At 43.2% G+C, this 20897-nt stretch overlaps 1 protein-coding gene across 1 annotated transcript in view; it reads left to right on the top strand.

Annotated features, from left to right (window-relative positions):
• Positions 1–12478: 12478 nt before the first annotated feature.
• LOC138658350 (uncharacterized) overlaps positions 12479–20897 on the top strand; it is a 28908-nt gene continuing 20489 nt past the window's right edge. The window contains exon 1 of the mRNA XM_069745806.1: positions 12479–12638. Coding sequence (XP_069601907.1) covers positions 12593–12638 — 46 coding nt within the window. The 5' untranslated portion in view covers positions 12479–12592. The remainder of the gene's footprint in view (positions 12639–20897) is intronic.

Raw genomic sequence — 20897 nt, 5'->3', positions numbered from 1 at the left:
TTTTTATGTACTGATAATTTTGTATTTGCATTCATGAACTACTAATTGTTCTGGTGATGAACATAGCATTGGAACCATCATCACTACATGAATACATCACCACATCCATAAGTAGTACTACATGAATATAGCACCAGAACAACCATCACCTATATGACTACATCACCAGAACCACAATCAATACAGGAATATGTCACCCGAATCACCATCAGTACAGGAATACATAACCAGAACCACCAATAGTACACGAATATGGCACCAGAACCATCATCAGTTTTGTAGCAAAAAGTATTTGTCGCATTACATATACAGTATAAAAACAATAATGCATATCCTTTTAGCTATAAAGGGATCTTTTTTTTATATATTAGGATATCCGCCAAATGCTGGATACCTTAATTGAAACCACGCAGCCTGATCATAGTTAAGGTTACATTAGTTTTCATAACTGTCCTGGTGTTTGACATATAAAATAGGATGACAGGGATGATTATCACTATTTGACTCTGGTATTGTGTTAATGGTTCACAAGCAATGAATGATTCTATATCTAACTTCAAAAACATGCTCCCTGTTCCGCCTCACCGCTAAAGTACAGCACTTTTTTTTTTAACTTTTGCTGGTATGCTTTGGTGAAAAAGATTACAATTGTAGCAGAAGTGGTGGTCAGAGCGTGTTATCTAGCCCATCGGAGGCGGTTAGCCCCTTCGCGACATGCGCCGTACTAGTACTGCGCTGCCGCCACTGCATTTGTGCCAGCAGCAGTACTAGTACGGCGCACCGATCACCGCGGTCTCGCGCTGAGCGCCGCGGTGATCGGGTGCGGGTGTCAGCTGTATATGACAGCTGACACCCCGCAGCAATGCCCACGATCGGCGCTATCGCCGATCGCGGGCATTTAACCCCTCTGATGCCACTGTCAGTAGTGACAGCGGCATAGAGGGGGATCGCGCAGGGACGGGGGCTCCCTGCGCTCTCCCACCGGAGCAACGCAATGAGATCGCGTTGCTCCGGTGACCCAAAAGGAGTCCCCGGATCCAAGATGACCGCCGGACTCCTTCCGGGTCATGAAATGGAAAGCCAGCTAAGCTGCCTGTCAGATCGTTGATCTGACAGAGTGCTATGCACAGTGTCAGATCAACGATCTGATCTAATACAGAGATGTCCCACCCTGGGACAATGTTAGAAAGTTAAAAAAAAAAAATATATAATGTGTAAAAAAAAAAAATCCCCAAATAAAAAAAAAAAAAACATTTCCCAATAAATCCATTTATGTATGTAAATAAAAAAAAAAACAATAAATGTACACATATTTGGTATCGCAACGTCCGTAACGACCCGCTCTATAAAACGATCCCACTAGTTAACCCCTTCAGTGAACACCGCAAAAAAAATAAATAAAAAACAAGGCAAAAAACATTGCTTTATTATCATACAGGCGAACAAAAAGTGGAATAACACGCGATCAAAACGAAGGATATAAATAACCATGGTACCGCTGAAAACATCATCTTGTCCCGCAAAAAAAAAGCCGCCATACAGCATCATCAGCAGAAAAATAAAAAAGTTATAGCTCTCAGAATAATGCGATGCAAAAACAATTATTTTTTATATAAAATAGTTTTTATTGTGTAAAAGCGCCAAAACATAAAAAAAATTACATAAATGAGGTATCGCTGTAATCATACTGACCTGAAGAATAAAACTGCTTTATCCATTTTACCACACGTGGAACGGTATAAACGCCCCTCCTAAAAGAAATTCAGGAATTGCTGGTTTTTGTTCATTCCGCCTCCCAAAAATCGGAATAAAAAGCGATCAAAACATGTCATCTGCCCGAAAATGTTACCAATAAAAATGTCAACTCGTCCCGCAAAAAACAAGATCTCACATGACTCTGTTGGCCAAAATATGGATAAATTATAGCTCTCAAAATGTGGTGATGCAAAAACTATTTTTTGCAATAAAAAGCGTCTTTCAGTGTGTGACGGCTGCCAATCATAAAAATCCGCCAAAAAAACGCTATAAAAGTAAATCAAACCCCCCTTCATCACCCCCTTAGTTAGAGAAAAATAATAAAATGTAAAAAAATGTATTTATTTCCATTTTCCCATTAGGGCTAGGGTTAGGGCTAGGGTTAGGGCTAGGGTTAGGGCTAGGGTTTGGGTTGGGGTTAGGGTTTCAGTTAGAATTGGGGGGGTTTCCACTGTTTAGGCACATCAGGAGCTTTCCAAACGCGACATGGCGTCCGATCTCAATTCCAGCCAATTCTGCTTTGAAAAAGTAAAACAGTGCTACTTCCCTTCCGAGTTCTCCTGTGTGCCCAAACAGTGGTTCCCCCCAACATATGGGGTATCAGCGTTCTCAGGACAAGTTGGACAACAACTTTTGGGGTCCAATTTGTCCTGTTACCCTTGGGAAAATAAAAACATAGGGGATAAAATATCATTTTCGTGGGGAAAAAAATATTTTTTATTTTCACGGCTCTGTGTTATAAACTGTAGTGAAACACTTGTTGGTTCAAAGCTCTCACAACACATCTAGATAAGTTCCTTGGGGGGTCTAGTTTCCAATATGGGGTCACTTGTGGGGGGTTTCTACTGTTTAGGTGCATCAGGGGCTCTGCAAATGCAACATGACACCTGCAGTCCATTCCATCTAAGTCTGCATTTCAAATGGTGCTCCTTCCCTTCCGAGCTCTGCCATGCACTCAAACGGAGGTTCCCCCCCACATGTGGGGTATCAGCGTACTCAGGACAAATTGGACAATAACATTTGTGGTCCAATTTCTCCTGTTACCCTTGGGGAAAAAAAATTGCGGGCTAAAACATCATTTTGTGGAAAGAAAAAATGATTTTTTAATTTTCACAATGCTACATTGTAAACTTTAGTGAAACAATTGGGGGTTAAAAGTGCTCACCACACATCTAGATAAGTTCCTTAGGGGGTCTTCTTTCCAAAATGGGGTCACTTGTGGGGGGTTTCCACTGTTTAGGCACATCAGGGGCTCTCCAAATGCGACATGGCGTCCGATCTCAATTCCAGCCAATTTTGCATTGAAAAGTCAAATGGCGCTCCTTCCCTTCCGAGCTCTGCCATGCGCTCAAACAGTGGTTTATCCCCATATATGAAGTATCGGCGTACTCAGGACAAGTTGCACAACAACTTTTGGGGTCCAATTTATCCTGTTACCCTTGGGAAAATAAAAAATTGGGGGCAAAAAGATCATTTTTTGTGAAAATTAATATAAATTTTTTTTGCGGCTCTACATTATAAACTTCTGTGAAGCACTTGGAGGTTCAAAGTGCTCACCACACATCAAGATTAGTTCCTTAGGGGGTCTACTTTCCAAAATGGTGTCACTTGTGGGGGTTTCCACTGTTTAGGCACATCAGGGGCTCTCCAATCGTGACATGGGCTCCGATCTCAATTCCAGCAAATCTTGCATTGAAAAGTCAAATGGCGCTCCTTCCCTTCCGAGCTCTGCCATGTGCCCAAACAGTGGTTTACCCCCACATATGGGGTATCGGCGTACTCAGGACAAATTGTACAACGACTTTTGTGGTCCAATTTCTCCTGTTACCCTTGGTAAAATGAAACAAATTGGACCTGAATTAAAAATTTTGTGAAAAAAAAGTTAAATGTTCAATTTTTTTAAACATTCAAAAAATTCCTGTGAAGCACCTGAAGGGTTAATAAACTTTTTGAATGTGGTTTTGAGTACCTTGAGGGGTGCAGTTTTTAGAATGGTGTCACTTTTGGGCATTTTCTGTCATATAGACCCCTCAAAGTCACTTCAAGTGTGAGGTGGTCCGTAAAAAAATGGTTTTGCAAATTTTGTTGCAAAAATGAGAAATCGCTGGTCAACTTTTAACCCTTATAACGTCCTAACAAAAAAAAATTATGTTTCCAAAATTGTGCTGATGTAAAGCAGACATGTGGGAAATGTTGTTTATTAACTATATTATGTGATATAACTCTCTAATTTAAGGGCATAAAAACTAAGAGTTTGAAAATTGCTAAATTTTCATAATTTCCGACAAATTTTTGTTTTTTTCACAAATAAATGCAAGTCATATCGAAGAAGTTTTACCACTATCATGAAGTACAATATGTCACGAGAAAACAGTGTCAGAATCACCAGGATCCGTTGAAGCGTTTCAGAGTTATGACCTCATAAAGTGACAGTGGTCAGAATTGTAAAAATTGGCCCTGTCACTTAGGTGAAAACAGGCTTTGGGGTGAAGGGGTTAGGGGTCCTTTTACCTTAGTCTATGAACCATTCTTTACATTGCAGTCAAAATTACAGTTACAAAACTTTCTGGTGTTTACAATAATTGAATAAAAAAAAAGAACAATGTAAATCGTTCAACACAACTAACATAACGAGTGATTTCTCCAAATTCTATATAAAATGCCACTTGTAATGACTACTGCAGTCTCAGAATTATTCACCCTTTTCATGGCAAGCATCTTTAGTACCTAGAAGAGTTTATTTGGCTGTTATGTGTTATGTTTGCTAATGACAGGTGTTATGAAGGCAATCCAGAAACACAGTGTGCTTAGCGAGCGCACACAGTGATCTGACAAATACCCAAAAATACAAGAACGAGCTCTGAGACGTGGAAACTCTGTAGACTGCACACCTGATCCTATCCTAAACACAACTAAAAGCGGCTGTGGATTGCGCCTAACAACTACCTAGGCAACTCGGCACAGCCTAAGAAACTAGCTAGCCTGAAGATAGAAAAATAGGCCTGACTTGCCCCAGAGAAATTCCCCAAAGGAAAAGGCAGCCCCCCACATATAATGACTGTGAGTAAGATGAAAAGACAAAACGTAGGGATGAAATAGATTCAGCAAAGTGGGGCCCGATATTCTAGGACAGAGCGAGGACAGTAAAGCGAACTTTGCAGTCTACAAAAAACCCTAAAGCAAAACCACGCAAAGGGGGCAAAAAAAACCCACCGTGCCGAACTAACGGCACGGCGGTACACCCTTTGCGTCTCAGAGCTTCCAGCAAAACAAAAGACAAGCTGGACAGAAAAAAAGCAACAAAAAAGCAAAAAGCACTTAGCTATACAGAGCAGCAGGTCACAGGAACAATCAGGAGAAGCTCAGATCCAACACTGAAACATTGACAAGGAGCAAGGATAGCAGCATCAGGCGGAGTTAAGTAATGAAGCAGATAACGAGCTCACCAGAACACCTGAGGGAGGAAGCTCAGAAGCTGCAGTACCACTTGTGACCACAGGAGTGAATTCAGCCACAGAATTCACAACAGTACCCCCCCCTTGAGGAGGGGTCACCGAACCCTCACCAGAGCCCCCAGGCCGACCAGGATGAGCCGCATGAAAGGCACGAACAAGATCGGAAGCATGAACATCAGAGGCAAAAACCCAGGAATTATCTTCCTGAGCATAACCCTTCCATTTAACCAGATACTGGAGTTTCCGTCTAGAAACACGAGAATCCAAAATCTTCTCCACAATATACTCCAATTCCCCCTCCACCAAAACCGGGGCAGGAGGCTCAACAGATGGAACCATAGGTGCCACGTATCTCCGCAACAACGACCTATGGAATACATTATGTATGGAAAAGGAGTCTGGGAGGGTCAAACGAAAAGACACAGGATTGAGAACCTCAGAAATCCTATACGGACCAATAAAACGAGGTTTAAATTTAGGAGAGGAAACCTTCATAGGAATATGACGAGAAGATAACCAAACCAGATCCCCAACACGAAGTCGGGGACCCACACGGCGTCTGCGATTAGCGAAAAGTTGAGCTTTCTCCTGGGACAAGATCAAATTGTCCACTACCTGAGTCCAGATCTGCTGCAACCTATCCACCACAGAATCCACACCAGGACAGTCCAAAGACTCAACCTGTCCTGAAGAGAAACGAGGATGGAACCCAGAATTGCAAAAAAATGGAGAAACCAAGGTAGCCGAGCTGGCCCGATTATTAAGGGCGAACTCAGCCAACGGCAAAAAGGACACCCAATCATCCTGGTCTGCAGAAACAAAACATCTCAGATATGTTTCCAAGGTCTGATTGGTTCGTTCGGTCTGGCCATTAGTCTGAGGATGGAAAGCCGAGGAAAAGGATAGGTCAATGCCCATCCTACCACAAAAGGCTCGCCAGAACCTTGAAACAAACTGGGAACCTCTGTCAGAAACAATATTCTCAGGAATGCCATGCAACCGAACCACATGCTGAAAGAACAAAGGTACCAAATCAGAGGAGGAAGGCAATTTAGCCAAGGGCACCAGATGGACCATTTTAGAAAAGCGATCACAGACCACCCAAATGACTGACATCTTTTGAGAAACGGGAAGGTCAGAAATGAAATCCATCGAAATATGTGTCCAAGGCCTCTTTGGGACCGGCAAGGGCAAAAGCAACCCACTGGCACGAGAACAGCAGGGCTTAGCCCTAGCACAAATCCCACAGGACTGCACAAAAGTACGTACATCCCGTGACAGAGATGGCCACCAGAAGGATCTAGCCACTAACTCTCTGGTACCAAAGATTCCAGGATGACCAGCCAATACCGAACAATGAAGTTCAGAGATAAGTTTATTAGTCCACCTATCAGGGACGAACAGTTTCTCTGCTGGACAAGGATCAGGTTTATTCGCCTGAAATTTTTGCAGCACCCGCCGCAAATCAGGGGAGATGGCAGACACAATGACTCCTTCCTTGAGGATACCCGCTGGCTCAGATAAACCCGGAGAGTCGGGCACAAAACTCCTAGACAGAGCATCCGCCTTCACATTTTTAGAGCCCGGAAGGTACGAAATCACAAAGTCGAAGCGGGCAAAAAATAACGACCAACGGGCCTGTCTAGGATTCAAGCGCTTGGCAGACTCGAGATAAGTCAAGTTCTTATGATCAGTCAATACCACCACGCGATGCTTAGCTCCTTCAAGCCAATGACGCCACTCCTCGAATGCCCACTTCATGGCCAGCAACTCTCGATTGCCCACATCATAATTACGCTCAGCGGGCGAAAACTTCCTGGAAAAGAAAGCACATGGTTTCATCACTGAGCAATCAGAACCTCTCTGTGACAAAACCGCCCCTGCTCCAATCTCAGAAGCATCAACCTCGACCTGGAACGGAAGAGAAACATCTGGCTGACACAACACAGGGGCAGAACAAAAACGACGCTTCAACTCCTGAAAAGCTTCCAAAGCAGCAGAAGACCAATTAACCAAATCAGCACCCTTCTTGGTCAAATCGGTCAATGGTTTGGCAATGCTAGAAAAATTACAGATGAAGCGACGATAAAAATTAGCAAAGCCCAGGAACTTTTGCAGACTTTTCAGAGATGTCGGCTGAATCCAATCCTGGATGGCTTCGACCTTAACTGGATCCATCTCGATAGTAGAAGGGGTAAAGATGAACCCCAAAAATGAAACTTTCTGCACACCGAAGAGACACTTTGATCCCTTCACAAACAAAGAGTTAGCACGCAGGACCTGAAAAACCATTCTGACCTGCTTCACATGAGACTCCCAATCATCTGAGAAGATCAAAATGTCATCCAAGTAAACAATCAGGAATTTATCCAGATACTCACGGAAGATGTCATGCATAAAAGACTGAAACACAGATGGAGCATTGGCAAGTCCGAACGGCATCACTAGATACTCAAAATGACCCTCGGGCGTATTGAATGCAGTTTTCCATTCATCTCCTTGCCTGATTCTCACCAGATTATACGCACCACGAAGATCTGTCTTAGTGAACCAACTAGCCCCCTTAATCCGAGCAAACAAGTCAGATAACAATGGCAAGGGATACTGAAATTTAACAGTGATCTTATTAAGAAGGCGGTAATCAATACACGGTCTCAGCGAACCATCCTTCTTGGCAACAAAGAAGAACCCTGCTCCCAGTGGTGATGACGATGGGCGAATATGTCCCTTCTCCAGGGATTCCTTCACATAACTGCGCATAGCGGCGTGTTCGGGCACGGATAAATTAAATAATCGACCTTTAGGGAATTTACTACCAGGAATCAAATTGATAGCACAATCACAATCCCTATGCGGAGGTAGAGCATCGGACTTGGGCTCTTCAAATACATCCTGATAATCAGACAAGAACTCTGGGACCTCAGAAGGGGTGGATGACGAAATCGACAAAAATGGAACATCACCATGTACCCCCTGACAACCCCAGCTGGATACCGACATGGAATTCCAATCCAATACTGGATTATGGGTTTGTAGCCATGGCAACCCCAACACGACCACATCATGCAGATTATGCAACACCAGAAAGCGAATAACTTCCTGATGTGCAGGAGCCATGCACATGGTCAGCTGGGCCCAGTATTGAGGTTTATTCTTGGCCAAAGGTGTAGCATCAATTCCTCTCAATGGAATAGGACACCGCAAAGGCTCCAAGAAAAACCCACAACGTTTAGCATAATCCAAATCCATCAGATTCAGGGCAGCGCCCGAATCCACAAACGCCATGACAGAAAACGACGACAAAGAGCATATCAAGGTAATGGACAGAAGGAATTTGGACTGTACAGTACCAATGACGGCAGACCTAGCGGACCGCTTAGTGCGCTTAGGACAATCAGAAATAGCATGAGTGGAATCACCACAGTAGAAACACAGACCATTCAGACGTCTGTATTCCTGCCGTTCAACTCTAGTCATAGTCCTATCGCACTGCATAGGCTCAGGTTTAACCTCAGGCAGTACCGCCAAATGGTGCACAGATTTACGCTCGCGCAAGCGTCGACCGATCTGAATGGCCAAAGACAAAGACTCATTCAAACCAGCAGGCATAGGAAATCCCATCATGACATCCTTAAGAGCCTCAGAGAGACCCTTTCTGAACAAAGCTGCCAGCGCAGATTCATTCCACTGAGTGAGTACTGACCATTTCCTAAATTTCTGACAATATACTTCTATATCATCCTGACCCTGGCACAAAGCCAGCAAATTTTTCTCAGCCTGATCCACTGAATTAGGCTCATCGTACAGCAATCCGAGCGCCAGGAAAAACGCATCGACACTACTCAATGCAGGGTCTCCTGGCGCAAGAGAAAATGCCCAGTCTTGAGGGTCGCCGCGCAAAAAAGAAATAATAATCAAAACCTGTTGAATAGGATTACCAGAAGAATGAGGCTTCAAGGCCAGAAATAGCTTACAATTATTTTTGAAACTTAGAAACTTAGTTCTATCTCCAAAAAACAAATCAGGAATAGGAATTCTTGGTTCTAACATAGATTTCTGATCAATAGTATCTTGAATTTTTTGTACATTTATAACGAGATTATCCATTGAAGAGCACAGACCCTGAATATCCATGTCCACACCTGTGTCCAGAATCACCCAAATGTCTAGGGGAAAAAAAAAGTGAACACAGAGCAGAAAAAAAAAAAAAAAAAAAATGATGTCAGAACTTTTTCTTTCCCTCTATTGAGAATCATTAGTTTGGCTCCTTGTACTGTTATGTTTGCTAATGACAGGTGTTATGAAGGCAATCCAGAAACACAGTGTGCTTAGCGATCAGAGCGCACACAGTGATCTGACAAATACCCAAAAATACAAGAACGAGCTCTGAGACGTGGAAACTCTGTAGACTGCACACCTGATCCTATCCTAAACACAACTAAAAGCGGCTGTGGATTGCGCCTAACAACTACCTAGGCAACTCGGCACAGCCTAAGAAACTAGCTAGCCTGAAGATAGAAAAATAGGCCTGACTTGCCCCAGAGAAATTCCCCAAAGGAAAAGGCAGCCCCCCACATATAATGACTGTGAGTAAGATGAAAAGACAAAACGTAGGGATGAAATAGATTCAGCAAAGTGGGGCCCGATATTCTAGGACAGAGCGAGGACAGTAAAGCGAACTTTGCAGTCTACAAAAAACCCTAAAGCAAAACCACGCAAAGGGGGCAAAAAAAACCCACCGTGCCGAACTAACGGCACGGCGGTACACCCTTTGCGTCTCAGAGCTTCCAGCAAAACAAAAGACAAGCTGGACAGAAAAAAAGCAACAAAAAAGCAAAAAGCACTTAGCTATACAGAGCAGCAGGTCACAGGAACAATCAGGAGAAGCTCAGATCCAACACTGAAACATTGACAAGGAGCAAGGATAGCAGCATCAGGCGGAGTTAAGTAATGAAGCAGATAACGAGCTCACCAGAACACCTGAGGGAGGAAGCTCAGAAGCTGCAGTACCACTTGTGACCACAGGAGTGAATTCAGCCACAGAATTCACAACAGTTATGACTTGCAAATCTGATACATAGCCGGACACTAGCCTCTGGAAGCTTTGCTGAGGAATGTTAGCTCATTCCTCCTGGACAATGGCCTCCAGTTTGGCAATATTCTTAGTTTGCGTGCGCCTTCTTTAAATTCCCCCCCAAAAAAAACACAAAAAAAAGGAAATAGCCTTACCAATAGTAGGGAAGATTGCCAATGCACTAGGAGAATGCCGCAGCACACGTGCAAAATACTGATGAAACGACCACTAACAAACTTACCAATGCATGGAGGAGGTGGTTGTCTAGTATTAAAAATGAACACAGATGAGGATTGCTTAGGGTGCCAGTCACACGGGTATGTGTTATGCACAGCATCTGTGTGATACTGTCTAGTTACTTCTCACGGACAGCCTATTGATGACGCAAATACTATTAGATCAGGTGGGCTGCTCAGCACTATATAAGTGTACCCTACAAGGACAGACACCCAATTCACCCAACCAATATTAAAGGGCCTGGCTACATCTTGAATAAAAATGGAAAAAGTTTTCAATAAAAATTGATGTCATCATTAGGCTGGGAAGCTGGCATGCAAAGTGAGGCCAGTAGTGCTGTGGGGAAGGGATCGGAAGCGCCGAAACAGGCAGAAAGGGGCAGTGGAGTGTCCAGAGGGACAAGGCGAGCCTGTTCTGCAGAGCACCAACACTCATGAATTTCTCTGCCAAAGAGTTAGGTGTTCTCCATTCTGGAATTTTTTTTAAAGGGAATCTGACACCTACTTTTTCGTATATAAGCTGCGGCCACCACCATCAGGGGCTTCTCTACAGCATTCTGGAATGCTGTAGAGAAGCCCCTGACATAACCTGAAAGATGAGAAAAGAGGTTAGATTATACTCACCTGGGCGGGCGGTCCGATGCAATGGGCGTCGCAGTCCGGTCCGGGGTCTCCCATCTTCATAGGATGACGTCCTCTTCTTGTCTTCAACGCTGCGGCTCCGGCGCAGGCGTACTATATCTGCCCTGTTGAGGGCAGAGCAAAGTACTGCAGTGCGCAGGCGCCGGGCCTCTGACCGTTCCAGGCGCCTGCGCACTGCAGTACTTTGCTCCGCCCTCAAGAGGGCAGATAAAGTACGCCTGTGCCGGAGCCGCGACAGGAAGCAAGGAAAAGGACATCATTGCATGAAGATAGGAGGCGCCGACCCGGACCGCGACGCCCATCGGACCAGACCGCAGCGGGACCGCCCCTGGGTGAGTATAATCTAACATGTTTTTCTTACCTTTCAGGTTACATCGGGGGTTTATCAACAGCATTACAGAATGCTGTAGAAAAGCCCCTGATGGCGGTGGCCGAAACATAAAAATAAAAATAATCTCTATGGAAGAGAGAGCGCAATTTAAAAAGTTTTTCATGGGTTTGTGTAGGCATTGATAAATATATATAAAATGTGAACACTATACACACATTTCCTTTTTTTTTGCAAAAAAAAAAAAAGAAATATAAAAATGACATAAAAATTAAGCACAATACTTAGTGAAGAAGAGGCAAAAATGATTTGAATATTTAATCAATAATTTTTTTTGAGCCATTAAAAGTGCGTAACTTAAACCTGGTCAAAAAGGGGGGAAATATCCTGAACTAGATCTATTTGAACTTGTGAACTATATTCCCAACTGTATCACTGGGAACTTTCAATACATTTGTACATTTTTATATCTTTTTTCTTAATTGTGCAAAGCAGCAATCTCTTCTCCTAACTTTTTGGTTTACTCTCTTGACAACCGTAGAATATTAATGAAATGGAAGCCATTGCCAATGAGGACTGGACTAAGATTCCTCAGGAACGCTGACCGAACCTGATGTCTGATGTCTGGCTATAAATCAAGTTTGCAACAGGTCAAAATAGCCAAAAGGGCTATAAGTACTAAAGACATTTGTCATCAAGGAGATGAATAATTCTGAGACTGCAGCAGTCAGTGAAAGTGGTATTTTGTGATGATTTTTCAGAAACCACTTGTTATTTTAGTTGTTTTGAGCTATTTAGATTGTTCTTGTTTGATTGTTTGATTGTAAGCAGCAGAAAGACTGTCAATTTTGGTCATAAACCTAGTTTGCAATGGGGATTGAAAAAGTAATGATTGCAACTGTGTATCCCCATATCCAGTGAGGGGAAAAAAACAACTATCGTAAGAGAAGATTTAGTGTAAGGGAAGTAAAGAATACCGACACTGATGAGTTGTGACGAACGAGAAGAGGAAGTCTTAGGGCAGAGAGAAGTGCAATGTATATTCTCACGTGTATTTCCTGAATTCACAGTATGTGACACTGAACATGATCATCTTATTATAATGTCAAGAATGCCATTTATTTTACTTGCAATTCTTCATTTGTCTGGTAAGTTATTACTTTTTTTTTCTCTACGGTAGATAGATAGGTAGATGATGGATATGAGATATGTTTGATGATCGATTCCGAAAGTATTCATTAATTTCTACTCCCATTGACTCCAATGACATTCGGCTGTGTTTGGCAAATATTGCAAAAACTATATTCGCCGCCGATCATAATTGGAACTGAACAATGAAAAAGTTTCTCAACTCTACTCATAAGCATGTATACTCGGACACAGTAACTACGAATTGGATCACATACAACAGCGACCATCGTTGGGCAGTCAAAAGGCATTAGAGAAAAAAATATCCAAACCTGCCGATATTGTTGAAATTTACTCACAGTCTAATATGCACAGGGGCCTCCCAACCGGAGAAGTATCCAGTCTCTCTTAAACTTCAGTAGACAATCCTTCTGTCCTCCATGGAGATATGACGTCAGATGAATCTGTCTGCAACTCTCATAAAGAACACAGAAGCGATCGGCCAAGCTCAGCATTCCTGTTTATGGGGAATTTTGGGAGAGATAGCTGATCATTTGTCTGACAGCTATCTAATTTGTATGGCGCATTAAGGTTATTCTGCTAATCATCAACTTTAGGTGACTTTTGTCTTACCTGCTGGCAAGCTATGTTTTCAACTTTTTTGTGGAATTACACCACAGGTTTCAGTTGGAATCAAAGGCAGCAAAAAAAAATTAAAATATCACTTCCTAATTTTACACCTGTAGTATCTGTAAAATATATTTTGCAATTTCCAAATCAGAGTAAGTAAAATATTTAAAAATGCAGTGATTGATAACAGTGAGCCTCGGTTATAGAGTGAAATACCATGGTAGGAAATCTGCTTAGCAAGTCAATATGTTTTATTGCACTTGCTACAAAAATTTTGGTGCGTTTTCTTCTTCCTTTACTTTTTTAGTATGGCTATCTAGTGATATCCTGCTTTCCTCTTCTTTTTTTATGTTTCCTGCTTTGCGCACAGAATGTCACACACATACACACTTCATATACAGATCTATATAGATCTATATATGGTGACAGGGTTACTGGCGATGTACTGTATGTGAGGGGAGATATGTGCCACAAAGGTTGCTATCGTCCATGATGTGAAATCCAGATGTTTCTCTACAGCATGCTATGTGTTGTGGGGTTAATTGGAAATGACAGGGTTGGTTTTTTCGTGAGTGGCTGTAAGAGATGAAAAGGAAAGTCACTCACCATATCTCCTACCCAAGGGTGTGTGTTTGGAGACCAGGAAGTCTCCAGTCGGTAGCTCCAGTGGGAGGTGAAGATTATTGCATCCTAAGCAGGTAACCATATACCTATAAGCATATACCTATACAGTTGTGCTCTAAAGTTTACATACCCCAGCAGAATTTTTGCTTTCTTGGCCTTTTTTCAGAGAATATGAATGAAAACACTTAAACACTTTTTCTCCACTCATGGTTAGTGGTTGGGTGAAGCCATTTATTGTCAAACTACTGTGTTTTCACTTTTTAAATCACAATGACAACCCAAAACATCCAAATGACCCAGATCAAAAGTTTACATACCCTTCTGAGCACAAATATATATATATATATATATACAGTGGGGCAAAAAAGTATTTAGTCAGTCAGCAATAGTGCAAGTTCCACCACTTAAAAAGATGAGAGGCATCTGTAATTTACATCATAGGTAGACCTCAACTATGGGAGACAAACTGAGAAAAAAAAATCCAGAAAATCACATTGTCTGTTTTTTTATCATTTTATTTGCATATTATGGTGGAAAATAAGTATTTGGTCAGAAACAAAATTTCATCTCAATACTTTGTAATATATCCTTTGTTGGCAATGACAGAGGTCAAACGTTTTCTGTAAGTCTTCACAAGGTTGCCACACACTGTTGTTGGTATGTTGGCCCATTCCTCCATGCAGATCTCCTCTAGAGCAGTGATGTTTTTGGCTTTTCGCTTGGCAACACGGACTTTCAACTCCCTCCAAAGGTTTTCTATAGGGTTGAGATCTGGAGACTGGCTAGGCCACTCCAGGACCTTGAAATGCTTCTTACGAAGCCACTCCTTCGTTGCCCTGGCGGTGTGCTTTGGATCATTGTCATGTTGAAAGACCCAGCCATGTTTCATCTTCAATGCCCTTGCTGATGGAAGGAGGTTTGCACTCAAAATCTCACGATACATGGCCCCATTCATTCTTTCATGTACCCGGATCAGTCGTCCTGGCCCCTTTGCAGAGAAACAGCCCCAAAGCATGATGTTTCCACCACCATGCTTTACAGTAGGTATGGTGTTTGATGGATGCAACTCAGTATTCTTTTTCCTCCAAACACGACAAGTTGTGTTTCTACCAAACAGTTCCAGTTTGGTTTCATCAGACCATAGGACATTCTCCCAAAACTCCTCTGGATCATCCAAATGCTCTCTAGCAAACTTCAGATGGGCCCGGACATGTACTGGCTTAAGCAGTGGGACACGTCTGGCACTGCAGGATCTGAGTCCATGGTGGCGTAGTGTGTTACTCATGGTAGGCCTTGTTACATTGGTCCCAGCTCTCTGCAGTTCATTCACTAGGTCCCCCCGCATGGTTCTGGGATTTTTGCTCACCGTTCTTGTGATCATTCTGACCCCACGGGGTGGGATTTTGCGTGGAGCCCCAGATCGAGGGAGATTATCAGTGGTCTTGTATGTCTTCCATTTTCTAATTATTGCTCCCACTGTTGATTTCTTCACTCCAAGCTGGTTGGCTATTGCAGATTCAGTCTTCCCAGCCTGGTGCAGGGCTACAATTTTGTTTCTGGTGTCCTTTGACAGCTCTTTGGTCTTCACCATAGTGGAGTTTGGAGTCAGACTGTATGAGGGTGTGCACAGGTGTCTTTTTATACTGATAACAAGTTTAAACAGGTGCCATTACTACAGGTAATGAGTGGAGGAAAGAGGAGACTCTTAAAGAAGAAGTTACAGGTCTGTGAGAGCCAGAAATCTTGATTGTTTGTTTCTGACCAAATACTTATTTTCCACCATAATATGCAAATAAAATGTTAAAAAAAACAGACAATGTGATTTTCTGGATTTTTTTTTCTCAGTTTGTCTCCCATAGTTGAGGTCTACCTATGATGTAAATTACAGACACCTCTCATCTTTTTAAGTGGTGGAACTTGCACTATTGCTGACTGACTAAATACTTTTTTGCCCCACTGTATATATATATATAATAGGAAAATGACCCCAAACATCGAGCTAATGTCATTAAGAGCAGTCGGCAGAGAAAAGAAGAAGAAGAATGAGTCCTGGAAGTGAAGGGATGGCTCAACAGAACCCTGAGCTCAACATCAGTCTGTGAGGGATTACATGAAGACACAGAAGGATTTGCACAAGTGACTTTCACATAAGATCTGTGGTTAGTTCTCCAAGATGTTTGGAACATGGTCCCTGCTGATTTCCTTCAAAAACTGTGTACAAATATATTGTACCTGCAAGACTGCATGCTGTTTTGAAGGCAAAATATATTGACACAATTTAGATTCCTATTTTTTTTAAATTCCCTTTACGGTTTGTTAATTTATAAATTACCGGTAAATTTAAACTTTTAAAACTTCCATTTTTGAACTATAGAGCTATTTTTCGTTACAAGATTTTCGTTCTCTTAATTTATTGCATATTTCCTGGTGTAAGATGATATGGCATTATTTATTTGTGGAGGATTACTTTACATTGAAGGTGTAAGAGTTTGATGGTGTACAGTTTTTCTCGTCATTGGCCCTTACGGCTAATAAAACTAAATAAAAAATAACAATATTGATTGACGTACACTAGTGCTAATATACAGGATAAAGTTAACAATTTTAAGAATAGAAATCAATTTATTTTTGTTAAAGACATGAGTTGGTGATCTCTCATGCCAGTATATCGCGGCTGTGGTGAGGTTTACTACTAAATGTGATCTACTGACCCCATAACTAAAATGCCAAAAGGATCATTGGCATATTAATTTCTATTAATCAGATATACATTTACTTTCTTTCCTGTTTGTCTGTCTCGGCAGAGTCCTTTTCTTTTTCTCTGTTTCGCATGTGTATGAATGTAATTCTTCGTGTGTCATGAGAGTACATGGTCAGACTGCCCAAACGAGGAGTTTCTTTGGTAAGTACAGACTTAAACACAATCATTTCCAAAGGTCAGCCAGAAGACAACCTAATGTGAAGGTGACTTGGGCGCCAATCACTTGACGCTAGGGTCTAATTCTTATGGAATAACTGAGAAATTACATATTAGATCATATTGTGTAGAAATGAGTAGATCAGGCAAATTTGAATTCACCTATTCACGTAGTCAAAGCATAATAAGCATAATATGTCAAAAATAAAAAAAATCCCCATACTCACTTCACCGGCCCCTCCGCTCTTCGTCATCACCCGTCCTGTCCTCTTCATATCTTCTGATCGCCGTTGCTCACACTGAAATCCTCGGGCCTCTCACACTGAGCCAGGACTTCCGGTTCTGCTGGGGCCCAGGATAGCTCTGAGCAATTTTGTGAACAGTGATCTTGTGCGCGACTAAAGTCCTGGCTCTGTCTGAGAGGCCCGAGAACTTCAGTACAAGTGGTCGCGATCAAAAGATGCGATGAGTACCGGATAGGGGATGGTGAGGAACATAGAGGCCAGAGAGAGGAGTATAAGGATTAACCATTTGAAGACACTTTATGATCCGAGAAAAAAGGCGGCTGGCGGCCAGCGGACACCACTTTGCTGGATCCATAAGGAATCAAATTACAAGAAAAACACTCATTTTGGAGGATGCGGATTTTTGTAAAATTCAAGTAGAATTCAATTCCACTCTAATTAATTAACCTATTGAAGCCTAACTCTGCTTTGTGCACGCTCAGACAGGAGATGTGTGCTCCGTTCTGTGAGCTGCTTGGGGGTCTATTGAGCGATCAGGACCCCCACAAATAAGCAGGGAAAAATATTAAATAAATATCAAAAAACATGGCAACGCAAACAAATTTTTTTTTTAATAAATCCAATTTTTTTTTCACTATTTAATTTTAAAAAATTATGCAAGTTGTTAGGCTGGTTTCACACTTGCGTTTATAAACGCATGCGTTTGGAAAAAAAAACACATGGTGAAAAAACGCATGTAAACGCATGCACAAAAAAATGCATGAGTTTTTATATTAAAAAACCAGAAAACACACTGATATGCCACCCTCCACCATAAAGGTGATAAAGGGGATCCTAACCCTAACCCTATAGGGATCCTAACCCTAACCCTAAAGGGATCCTAACCCTACCCCTAACCCTACCCCTAACTCTAATCCCTTTATGGTTAGGGTTAGGATCCCCTTTATCACCTTTATGTTGGGGGGTGGCATATCAGTGTGTTTTCTGGTTTTTTAATATAAAAACGCATGCGTTTTTAACGCAAACAAACGCATGCAGAAAAAAACGCATGCGTTTCCATTGACTCCAATGTATTTTTTGGCCCAAAAAAAACCGCATGAAAACGCATGCGTTTTTATGTGTCCAAAAAACGCCCCACAAAAATACTACAAGTTGCATTTTTGAAAAAAAAAAACGCATGCGTTTTCAATGTTAAATATAGGGAAAAATTTCACCAGCCGATTAAACAGCACCTTTGCCAGAACCTTCCTGTCTGCATTGAGAAGCGCTATGGGACGCCAGTTCTCAATGCAAGACGGGTCCTTACCCTTTGACAAGATGATCAGAGCAGACCTCCTCATTGACTTCGGCAGAGTGCCCGAGGAAAGACACTCATTGAATACCTCAGTCAAGAGGGGAACCAAAACGTCCTTAAAGGTCTTATAGAATTCAGATGTTAAGCCATCTGGACCAGGCGATTTTTTGGGGGCAAGCCCTTCAATCGCCAACTGAACTTCCTCTTCCCTGATCATTTCTGTCAAAACGTCAAGAGAGGGGTCTACCCCTGGTTCGGGCACAGCTTCAGCCAGGAAAGCCGACATCTCATCCCAATCAAGATCACTCTTCCCCAAGAGGTGCGAGTAGAAGGATCTGACAACCTCCAGGATCCCTGATCTGGATCGCCTCAGGGACCCCGTAGTGTCGACCAGTCCTGTAACCACTTTACTATTCACTGACATCTTGCAGTTTCTGTAAGGGTCGGGTGAGCGGTACTTCCCGTAATCCCTCTCAAAAACCAAAGATGCGTGTCTATCGTACTGACACCTCATAAGCAAAGATTTCACTCTGGAGATCTCCTCGCGGCTACCTCCAGTTGAGACAAGATACTCGAGTTTCCTCCTCAGACCCTGATACAGGCGGTACCTGCTCAGACTCCTGAGGCTTGAGAGCTGGCGGAAGAATCTCGCCACCCTTTCCTTGAACATCTCCCACCACTCTGACTTACTACTACAAAGATCCAGTAATGGTACCTGGCTCTGAAGAAAATCCTCAAAGGACTGTCTTATCTCCGCTTCTTCCAAGAGAGATGAATTGAGCCTCCAAAAGCCTCTTCCCATCCGGAGGGTCTCTGTAACATTCAGAGAAAACAAAATTAAACAGTGGTCGGAGAACTCCACCTCAACAACAGACACTGCTGAAGAGACAGCTTCCTCCTTTAAATAAAACCTATCTATTCTGGACCTACAGTTACCTCTATGATAGGTGAACCCCTCGTGGCCTGGGGTGTGCCGAATGTGGACATCCACCAGGCGAGCCTCACTAGCTATACTATTAAGGGCGACGCTATCATAAGTCAGCTTGTCTCTGGAACCTCCTCTATCTCGGGGCCTCGTGACAGCATTGAAGTCCCCTCCAAAGACAACCTGCCGACTTGTAAAAAGGTAGGGCTTGATCCTCATAAAGAGACACTTCCGGTCCCACTTAGATTGGGGACCATAGATGTTAATGAGCCGGAGCTCTTGTCCCTTCATGAGGACATCTAAGATCAGGCACCTCCCCATTTCTAACTCAATAACCCGTCGGCATTCCACCGGTGCGGTAAAAAGGACCGCCACTCCGCTATACGGCTCGGCCGCAAGAGACCAATAGGAGGGCCCGAGTCTCCACTCCCTCTTAGCTTTAAACACATCTGCCATGTTTGGCAGCCTGGTCTCTTGCAAAAAGAAAATGTCAGCTTCAACCCGGCTGAGAAAATCAAAGGCCGCAAATCTAGCTGTATTTGACTTTATGCTGGCGACATTAATGGACGCCAGCGTCAACGGAGTGGGTACCGCCATCATTGGTGATTGAGTTAGATGGCTTTCTTTTTCCCACTCCCCTTATCCTCTGCCTCAGAGGAGGAATCCTTCCCCCTCTTTAATGACAATGAAGTATCCATTCCCACGTGTTTTTTATTTTTTTGGTCCTCGTCTCCGGACTCTGGGCCAGTCCCTCCCTCCAAGGATCTTACATTCCCAGAAGGAGACTCGGCGTCCCCTGTGAGCCCCGCCGAAGCCAGAACCTCACCCTCAGCTTCCTCCTCAGAGGAAGAGATGTTTTCAAGGGCTTGGAACCGGTTGGAAAGACCAACCAGAGGGGAGTCGGTTTTTCCTTCCTTAGGTACCTTGGTCAGAGTGGGAGAAGATGTTTTATCTCCCTTCTTTCTCTTCTTTTTGATGCAGAGCTTACGCTTGTCCTCTAGCCACTGCCTATTATCCTCATCCATACTTTCATAATGGGAGGACTCTGAGGCAGTGGCACTTTCCTCCCTGTGGATCCTCCTGACCTCCTCATCCAACTCATCATCCCTCGGGGCCTCAGCAGCAAGACTGGCATCCAGAACAGGGGCCGCCCCAGTAGTACGAGGCTCGCCCAGCTCCCTATCCTGTCTGCGCTTGTCTAGACGCCTTAGCTGGGCTGGCGTCTTTTTATTGCTTTTCTTCCTTGGCCCCTCAGCTCCTTCACCCCTGCTAGTCCCTTCCCCAGCAGAATCAGCCTCACGGCTTTCTCCCACCGGGGTCACGACTGCATTAGCGAAGGAGCGAGGACAACGGCTGAATGGGTGACCTAAGTCACCACACAGGTGACACCTAATCTCCACACAAGAGGCAGCAAGATGGCCGATATCCCCACAGTGCAGTTTGCGCTGAAGTGTGTGGGGTCGCCGCACTTGTGGCAGAGCTTCGGTTGCCCCTGGTAGAAGACCAGGATACGATCCCTACCCAGGAAGGCAGATGATGGTATGTGGGCAACCGTACCACCTGAACGCTTAAGTTTTACCATAAACGTCCAGGCCCCTGACCAGATACCAAACTCGTCACGGTTTTTCTTTGGCATTTCTACCA

Source organism: Ranitomeya imitator, chromosome 1 (genome assembly GCF_032444005.1).
Source record: "Ranitomeya imitator isolate aRanImi1 chromosome 1, aRanImi1.pri, whole genome shotgun sequence".
Classification (NCBI taxonomy): domain Eukaryota; kingdom Metazoa; phylum Chordata; class Amphibia; order Anura; family Dendrobatidae; genus Ranitomeya; species Ranitomeya imitator.
Note: the sequence above shows the minus strand (reverse complement) of the source record. Positions and strands in the feature narration are given on the sequence as shown.